The 9,995-nt window shown below is 40.6% G+C and overlaps 1 protein-coding gene and 1 pseudogene across 1 annotated transcript; both read right to left on the reverse strand.

Annotated features, from left to right (window-relative positions):
- Positions 1-876: 876 nt before the first annotated feature.
- On the reverse strand, positions 877-2,037 carry LOC137727597 (zinc finger protein ZAT3 pseudogene; annotated as a pseudogene).
- A 3,445-nt stretch (positions 2,038-5,482) lies between these two features.
- LOC137729995 (pentatricopeptide repeat-containing protein At2g17140) lies at positions 5,483-9,603 on the reverse strand. The gene is made up of 3 exons (XM_068469056.2): positions 6,968-9,603; positions 6,595-6,802; positions 5,483-5,928 (listed from the first exon to the last, which is right to left on the reverse strand). Exons 1-2 carry the CDS (start codon positions 9,478-9,480, stop codon positions 6,691-6,693), a joined length of 2,625 nt encoding a protein of 874 aa, XP_068325157.2. The 5' UTR covers positions 9,481-9,603; the 3' UTR covers positions 5,483-5,928; positions 6,595-6,690.
- Between the last annotated feature and the right edge of the window lie 392 nt (positions 9,604-9,995).

The following is a 9,995-nucleotide window of genomic DNA, read 5'->3' on the forward strand; positions in this document are numbered from 1 at the left end:
TCGAAGAGGATACATGATTAGGTAACCAACTCAAAATATATTTCATTTAACGAGTTTAATGGGGAAAATAAAAAATGAAAACTTGGTAATTGCTGAAGTGAAAAAAATGGGAAACTTATAAAGAAAGTAAGGAACGAAAATCAGATAGGTTATTTCCCTTAGTTGATCTAATAATATTTTTACGGAATGTGCTTGCATATTTGGGCTAAATACCCTAATCTGGATTCATTACTTTAAATTCATGGACTAATCTGTTAATTTGCCTGCGTATTCCAGTGTCCAAAGAAGACCTAACCAAAACAAAGCAATTTAACAATTGCTTCCAAACCAACTTAGCTATTGGAATGGGAACAGAAGAATTGATTCAATAACCCTAACGTCTGAATTTCTGATTTTTCAGACTCGATTTTCCTGTATAATATGGCACAGCTTGTAGCTACAAATCGATCGGGCCGGTCGCCGCTCACGCCATATTTTGGCTAATGGCTTGTAACTCAATCCCAGAGACTAAACAAATACCAAACCAAACTAGCAAGAAGGTGCAACTTGAGTTCATACGTTGGCAGATGAACAACAAATTAATGTGCTACATGCATTAAGACAAACATCTAACAAACCCAACTCAGCTAATTTGTAATTTCTTAGCTAAGAAATTTAATTGTAATGAGAAATTTGTCTAATACACGATATATTTATATATATTCTCCCAATTGAGGAGCCAATAACAAGTATTTTAACTAAATACACATATATTTCCATGTCAAATATCAATTGTTACAAAATATACCAATCACCTATTTAAGTTCCAGAATACACACACTATTTTATATATATATATATATATATATATATATATATTCAGTAATTCAGATTCCTTCAAAGACCCAACCTTAAATCCAAAGTGAGTCCAGAAGAAGAGTAGTGCTGATGATCATCTTCAGTAGTGTGAGAAGCAGAAGCAGCAGCAGCAGCAGCAGCACACAAATTCAAGTCCAACCCCCCACCACCACCAGAATTTTGACCTAATAATAATCCTTTTGAAGTTTCACACGGATGCTGCAGGTTGAACCCGAACCCTAGCTCAAACCCTAACCCTAATTGCGTCTCATCCCCTTTGTCCCAGTGACACCTCATGTGCCCTCCCAATGCCTGCCCACTTGAAAAGACCCTCCAGCAAACACTGCACTTGTGCCCTAATGATGATCCCAAGTCCATGTGATCCTCATCCATCACATCCTCATCGCCATCACCATCATCATCACCACCATCTCCATTATGGTGATGATGATCCTGATCAACCTCCCCATCGCTTCTCGTAATTGCAAAACAGCCCTTCACATTCTTGTGGCTTGCCCTGTGGCCCCCTAACGCCTGGTGGGATCCAAACACTTTCTTACAACTCGAGCACTCAAACCTACCACTGTTGTTACTATTACAACCATCAAACCCCTCTAGTGCACCTTGGAGATTACTAGTATTACTCACACTCTGAGTAGCGGCAGTACTAATGATGATCTCATTACTTGTCCCAGAAGTAATCCCACTGGAAAGCATTAGCAAACTCGAGGCCGCCTCGTGGTCCTCTTCACCCATTGCCAATCTCAACTCGCTCAGCGGTATGTTGGACGACACGGGCTGCCGCAGATTCGGTGGCGGTTCAATGCCCCGCCACTGGCGTTCAGGGTGGCACCGCATGTGCCCGAACAAAGCCTTCCATGACCAGAACGTCTTGCCGCACTCAGTGCAGGGTTTCGTGATCTTCGGGGCAGACGGGTCGGGCTTTTTTGCATACTTTGGCCTCGAAACCTTGTTCAGAGCAGTCGGGTTGTCGAGCCTGATCAGCTTGGAGCGTTTCTTCCTGGGATTTTGGTGGGTTCTATCGTTTGCAGTGAAACAAGTGGAAGAAGAAGAAGCGGCGTAGGCGGTGGCAGGGGCGGTGGGAACGACGGCGTCCTGGTGGGTTGGTGGAGATATGGGAAATCGGAAATCAAGGTCGGGAGTGTTGTTCATTGAGGAATGCTTTGTTCTTGTTGTGATGGGTGGATTTGGTGGAAGAAGAGACAAGAAAATAGGAGAAGAGGAAAAAAGTTCGACAGTTAGAGTGGGTTCAGATTTTGTAGGGCAACAAAGGGCGGTTACTTTGGACTCATCTCTGAATTGGCAGTTATAGTGAGTTATTGTGGTTCCTATCCGTACAGTTCAAACCCCACTATTCCACAATATCTTTTATTTAATTAAAATTTTTAATTTGTTTTATTTTCTTCCACATTGCGTGTGCATGAAGGTATCCCACTATCCCCGCATTGCGTGTGCATGAAGGTATTAAGATCTTATATAGAGTTTTTGTTGCCATTTTTTTTTTTTAGTTTTTGGTTGGGATTTTGGCTTTGTTTCCTAATTTTCCTAGCTACAATGTTTAGCTATTAGAAATGGGTTGACCCACCTTGATTCGGGATGTCCACTAGGACTTCGAATCGAGCTGTGCTGGCTGACACCTGGAAGGTGACGAAGTCATAAAGTGTAGTGATGTGGAAAATGAGAATAAATTTAAACCTAAAAGTGCTTAAATAAAAGAGTACGCTAGTGAGCGGGAATGAACCCATTTCACAAGTGATGTCAGAGCATAAGTAAAGTACAGTGGACTGGATAAGGATCATACCCTCAGAGGTAGCCACCCATACTGAGATTCACCAAGAATCCTTGTCGATACAAACGTTTAGTAGCTAAAACTTGGAGGGGTGCAAAAATAAGGGTGAGTGGGCCTGAAAATAAAGTTTTAATAAAAACCTTTTGAAAACGTTATAACCTCTCATTGTAAAACCCGTATAGTTTCCAAAAAATAATATTACACATATACATACGAAAACCAATGCACAAGGCCAGTAAAAACTGAAGTATGCCATGCCATAACGTTTCCGCACTAAAAGATGTAAGTCAAGTGAAATCAATATAAAATAATATGCCAGTCGAAGTCACCTAATGTGACATGTACGACTGGACCTATAGCTCATCAATATATACTAGCACACGAGTTGGAACCACCTATTGTGGTCTATACGACAGGGTTGGGTGTAAATATGTACGCTCAAGTGCTACGATCACGTGAAGGCTGTGCAAATAATCGTAGATCACCCACAAGTCGAAACCACCTATTGTGGTCTGTACGATAAGGCTGGCACCAAACTTGGATCCAAAGTGAGCGTGCAGTGGGGGAGGTGAACATCACGTGAAGGATTGTGCCCTGGCCTCTGGCGGGAGCATTAACATCGGGGTGCAGCAATGATGAGCTCTAAATGCATTTATGCACACCAATATGATGCAACCAAATTCAATCACATAATACTCACCTGAAGCTTACCTGAGCCTCCGCAGCATATTCAATATAAATATAATTCATACTAATGCAACATTTAAAGAATCACACATTTTAGACATGGCATAAAATGCATGAATCAATTCAAGAGCATTTGTGGAAACTATCATTCACACACACACACACACACACACACACACACACACACACACACACACACACACACTATAAAAAGGAAAAGACCCACTCACCTGGAGTCCGCGCTACAACTCCCTAGCACGAATATCGAGGTGTCATGAATGATTGGCTCCTAGAACAATTATCAAATCACATCCCAAAATTCTTATCGATAGAACACGTAACTTACATAAAACATATCCCCAAGGACGTTCTAGAATGTTTTGTAACCCATTGACCAAAAGTCAACCGTCGGTCAAAGGTTAACGGTAGGGTCCATAACCCTACATAACTCGATCCAAAAGATCCACATCTCAGATTTCCAATCCGTACTTCTAAATATCCACATTATGCTTCTAGAATAACATATTAAAATCTTACCACGATCCGATGGTCGGATCTCCGCCAATTGCCAAAATTAAGTGATGGCCGATGTTTTATTTTACGAACTTACAAATCCAATTCGGGAAGATCCGTATGTCGGATTCCTGATCCATAAGTTCCTATGGTCCTCAAATATTATGTACTATAATGTATTAAAGTTTAGTGACAATCCAACGGTCGGATTGTCGATTACTATACTATTTAAGTGGCGGATCTTAATGGAACTAAGTTCAAATGATAGAATTTCATCAATTGGACTTCACATATGGAATTGGAGTATCAAATTTAGCCTAGGAAGGTCAGGGGACGCCTCGGCCCATGAGCTGCTGCAGGTGGCGGTCGGCCACCCCGACTCACCGAAAAATCCAACTATTTCCAAAATTTACAAGAATGAAGATCTCAATGAGTAGAGCAAGTTTTATACATGTTGCCAAGTCTAGTTTGGCTAGGAAAGGCTCCAATTCATCTCCAACCCGCCAGAACCCTAAGAATGGGTGGCTTCAATCAGTCACTTTCGGTGCTTCGTCGTCCCTATAGTTGTTTAGGCTTTGTTACAGGCCTCAAGGGAAGCCTAATGGTGGTGGAGATGCATGTAGTTAGCTTCAGATTTAGGTGATTCGAACATACAGCTGCTGCAACCCATCGTGCGAGTTCTCCTATTTTCAAGGCCAAATCCCTTGGTTTTTGGGGTGTAATAGGAAGCGGGAAGATCATGGATGGTTTTCCAAGTGATGGTTTGATGTAATTTGCCGGAAAAATGGGCGGAAAGCCGTCTGAAGAGTAAGGAGCCGATCGGGTCAAGTCAAAAGGGTGCGGGTCAAGAATCCCTTGTTTCCCCTTTCTCTCCTTGCTTCCTTCATCTCCTCCGTCCATCTCACTTCCCTTCTCTATCTTAGCCACACACATGGCTCATCCCATTACTTCAGATTTTCTGGAGCCTTCCAATTAAATGGTAAATTATCTATTTTGCCCTCCACTTCACTCATTAATAACTCCTTCATTATAACTTTATTTCACAAATGATTTACGCCTGCGCGTTCGTGAGGTCCCTCAAAAAATTACATTTTGCCCCCTAAGGCATTTCCATCAATTCCCTCAATTAAAATAAATAAAAACGTAAATTTAGGGACGGGTTGTCACATGGGCATCAGAAGTAAAAAATATATATATTATTTGTCCAATTTTTGACTTCATGTTTGTAAAAACACATGAAAGAAAAACGTGAATCTCACTTTAAAATCAATATTCCAACTTCTCAAACCAAAAATTGGATCAACTTGGAGACTGAGTTGTTATGGTTAGTATTTCTTACTTTTCCTATTCATAATTCCAATTCTTTACTACTTTTACAATTCTTAATAAGTAAACATGTCATAGATGAGGAAATTATTTAGTTAGACTCCCTGACCACGTGTCTTATCTGACAACCGAGATGCATCCACTTTGTCATTCACCTTTCATTTAGATTTTCGTCAACAGACACTAGGGAAATGGCACATGCGATGCAACGTGGTGGAAGTTAAAGAAGGATTTATTAGCAAAAATTGAAATTTACGAGTGTGGGAGAGGAAAAAAAGCATAGTTAGAAAAACCGTAGACCCAACACAATTGAAAGGCGAGCGATTTTGTATTATACTTTGATTTTTGAAGTGTTTCACTAGTATTTCATACCTATACATTGCTAAAAATACAGATCTGTTCAAAGAACTAAAGGAAAACAGGAAGAATGGGAGTAGTAAAAAAGTATCAAATACGAAACCAAGTAGTATGTAAGGGCCAACGGAGACGTAATAACGGAGTAGATGCCAGTCTGACGTTTTCAATGGGCTTACGGAGGTCTCAGAATCGAGTAGAGGCAAGTTTGCGACTTAGCAGTATGTCTACGAATGACGAATCACACTTCTTGTCCCATGCACCCTCAGCTGGTCTGGAGGTAAAAACTGTGGTTCTAGCTTCCTTCAACTTTGCTATGTGATCAATGCTATTGATATGCGACCAAAACATAGGACCAGAAGCCGAATCAAGTTGACCCGAAGCACATGAGAAAGACAATCCTGAAAAAGAAAGATTGGCTGAGCTTTTGTGATAGAAATAAAGGAACTATAGCAGGTAGCTGAAAGGTTAGAACAAGAGACCACAAAAGGTTGGATCTTTGCAAGAAGATGATAAGAATTCACCTAGTCAGTTAATTTCTAGTAAAAAACAATGCAAAACTATGTTACAGAAACTGTTTTGTGGTGAAAGAGAACTCTTGAAAAGAAATCAAGCGACCAGTCTAACATGAAGTGAGCTGCATGAGATCTTACATACCATGAACATTTTCTTTTGTGTATTTTAGCAGCTCATACAAAGGAAACTAAGGAAGCATCGACACCGTAGTCATATATGCCTTAAATATACACAATGAATAAGGGAAATCTAATTTATGGACAGGATGTTAATCGATTTATAGTTAGTCCATTCAATATCCTAGGAAGGATTTCGGTACAAGTGTGCTGTAAGATTTCTAAAATCAGTCAAAGTCTGTTATTCAATTGAGCTGAGCGAGCATTAAAAGTCAGCAAACTTTGACTCTGCGAATCCTGCTTGCGATTTTAACAGGAATTACTTCTGGGATCATATTGATATAAACCTGTCCCTTGTATGGAATTTATTAAAAAAAAAAAAAAAGAAGAAGAAGAAGAAGAAAAGGAGAGTCAATAGCAGAAAACCAGTTATACCTGAGATCTTAAAGGTCGATTTCTTTCTTGGCTTTTTTTGTAAGGTTCCATTACGTCGCCAACCAACTCCAAGTTTTTTAGGGAAATCATTTCCTCTCAATAATCGATAAATTCATTTGTGTGGGGCTGCAAATTAATTAGACTCTCTCGACCCCAGCCTTTCTGTACCCGCTTGAGGGTTTTCAATGCTATTCCACTGCCATCATCTCTGAAAAGAAGAAAGGTAAGTTACCAAGGAAATATCAAATCAAAAGTAAATAAGTAAAGAAACTGAGATGTCCCATGCATACACACAAAGCAATTCCAGAAGGTGATTAATCCAAAACGGAAGTTAAGAAGAAAAGAATCATGTATAGCTATTAATCAACCATACCTGTGCACTATGGTCTGCCAATCACTTCTGCAGGTGTTATTTGGTTTTCGACCACTTGTTTCCCTCTCATTTCGGTAAACCTTATCTGTTACCCTACCCTCTGTTTCCATTTCCATCATTCTCTCTGCAAGTTCATCCGCCCCGTGCTTATTTCCCCTTTTACCTAAGCCATCAATTACAGGCAGGAATGATGCTGTATCAAATCCATATCCTTTATTCTTCATCGTGATAAGAATGCTGCTAGCATCCTCTAACTTTTCATCCTTGCAAAGTCTGTCAATGAGATCTTTGTAGTTAAAATTTCCAAGATAAAAACACCTGTCTAATGCAACTTCAAATAGCTCTTTAGCATTCCATATTTCCCCTCCAGCGAGCAACTGATTGAACATCAAACCATACAAAGCTTCCTTGTGGCCACATACACTTAAAGCAATGTCGAATACCTCATGCGCGGCTCCAAAATCACATCCCTTGCAGAAAGCTTCAATCAATATTCTGAAGGTAGATATGTTCGGGGATATGCCCTTCTGCAGCATTTCATCTAAAAGAGATGTGGCATCTCTGACTCTCTCTCCTTCACAGAGACTTTTCATCATATTATTATAAGTGCGCACATCAGGGGGGACTCCTCTTTCTCTCATCTCATCCATCAGTCCATATATTTCAAATATTTGCTTTTTACTCCCTAATCCTAGGATTAGTGAATTATAAGTTTGAATGCTCTTGTTGCAACCTTTCTTCTCCATGTCCTTCAACACCCGGAATGCAGATGATATCTTTCCTTGCTCACAAAAACTACGTATAAACATATCATAAATCACTGAATCAGGGGGCAAATTTTTCCCCAACATCTCCATGAACTTCTTCTTCGCTTCATCAAGCCTCCCAGCCTTGCATAACCCACCAATTATGGTTGAATACGTGATCAAATCAGGGCTGCATTTCTTCCCATTGTTACTATCATCAACCAGGCCAATAAAGGAGTTCCCTAAGTTTCCAAGAGCCGCACTTCCATGACTCCACATCCCGCTTACAATTTCAATTGCTTTGTCCAATTTCCCATCATTGCATAGACCATCAATCACAATATTGCAGGTCACAGTATCTAAGCCATAACCTCTCTCATTCATCTTTTTCAGAAGCTCCTCTGCTTCTGATGTCCTTCCCTCCTTCCATAGGCTATGCAGTAAAGTGTTGCAAGTATGAGTATTTGGGAAGCAGTTATTCGTTATCATCTCATGCAGGATATTGTTGGCCTCAAATACCTTACCCTTGCTGCAGAAACCATGAAGTAAAGTACTGTAGGTCACCGTATCAGGGGAAATATTGTTTCTTTCCATTAGACTCATCACCGTTCTTGCATCACGGAGCATCCCACTTTTGCATAACCCATTTATCACAATGTTGTATGAGTAAATACTGGGTTCTATTCCTTTATCTACCATCTCTTGAAGAACCAATCGTGCCTCTAAGAGCTTCCCTTTCCTGACCAGACCCAACAACCATATGTTATAACTCTCTAAATTAATAAAATCACCAGCCTTTTCCATAGATTTGAGCAATGCCTCTGCTTCCTCTAGCATCCCTTCCTTGCAAAATCCTTGCAACATCAAATTATATGTTACAACATTAGGTTGAGGCAGCCCCAACCCTTGATCATCTACACGCATATCTCTAAATATTCTAGAAGCTTCAAGGATTTTCCCTGCACTGCAGAGAGCTGAAATCCTAGAATTGAAAGTAACAGCATCTGGAAACAATCCATCCTCTCTCATCCTCTCTACCAACTTCTCGGCCTCATCAGTCCTTCCTTGTTTACAGAAGCTAGAAATCAAAGTATTATACACAACCTTATTCGGCATAACATTACAACTCCTCACCTCATCCAAAACCTCCAAACCTCTGCCAGCAAGCCCAGCTCGACAATACCCAAGAACCAAAATCCCAACACTGTACTCATTCGGTTGACAACCCTTGTCACGCATTTTATCAAACACCTCGCGGGCATCATCCAAACGATCCGATTGACACAAGGCCCAAATCAAAAGGTTAAAAGTATAAGTTTCGGGCTTAATCCCGGAGAAGATCATATCCTTATACAGCCACAAGACGAAATCTACATTGTTCTCCCTGAGAGAGGACTCGAGAAGCAAATTATACAAATACACAGAGGGGGGCTTATCAGGGAAGCGGCTGCGGAGGGATTTGAAATGGGCAACGGCTTTATCGGGGAGATTTGACTTGGCCAAGATCCGCACGAGCGAAACGAGGCAAGGGCGAAGGGTTTCGAGGGATTGAGAGAGGAGGAGGAGCTGGTGAAGGCTGTCGATTTCGCGGTGCATTTTGGAGTCGATGAGGATACGGGCAATGACGCGGATGGAGCGGAGGGGGAGATCGGAGGAGGATGAGGAGGAGGTGGGGGAGGAGATGATGCGCTTGAAGAGGTGCCATGCGAGCTTGGGATTGTTGGTGTTGTTGAACAAAGCTTTGGAGAGTGAGGTGGTTGGGTCCATGTTTTGGCGGGAGACGAATGACGAGCTGCGAACTCAAGGAACTAACTTTTAACACTAAATTGTAGCAATAATATCTTAATTTTAACTCAATTGAAGTAATTGTCCATTAACTAAAAGTTCATTACCATCGGTTTTTCAACTCATCAAAATATGCAGCTATGATCTTTCAAATAAAAATTCATTACCATTGGTTCCTCAACTTTAATCTAACTAGAGAAATAATCTCTTAGCTTTAACTCAATTGGAGCAATGGTCCCTTAACTTTAACTCAATTGTAGCAATGGTCCTTCCAACATAACTCGTTTTGACAAAATTCTAACGAAGTTAATGAAAATGACCATAGTTACACGTTTTGATGAGTTGAGGGACACCCCCCCCCCCGAATTGTAGCAATGATCCTATCAACATAACTTATTTTGACAAAATTGTAACGAAGTTGACGAAAAAACCATAGCTACACATTTTGATGAGTTGAGAGACCAATGGTAATGAATTTTTAGTTGAATAACCATTTC

The sequence above is a fragment of the Pyrus communis genome, chromosome 10 (genome assembly GCF_041283825.1).
Source record: "Pyrus communis isolate YQ-2024b chromosome 10, ASM4128382v1, whole genome shotgun sequence".
Lineage (NCBI taxonomy): Eukaryota > Viridiplantae > Streptophyta > Magnoliopsida > Rosales > Rosaceae > Pyrus > Pyrus communis.

Bases quoted from the DNA above. Each gene is read 5' to 3' on its own strand.
- LOC137729995 (XM_068469056.2), bottom strand. From the start codon at position 9,480: ATGGACCCAACCACCTCACTCTCCAAAGCTTTGTTCAACAACACCAAC. The intron at 6,803-6,967 runs GTATGGTTGATT...TCTTCTTTTCAG, and splicing joins TGGCAGACCATAGTGCACAG to AGATGATGGCAGTGGAATAG.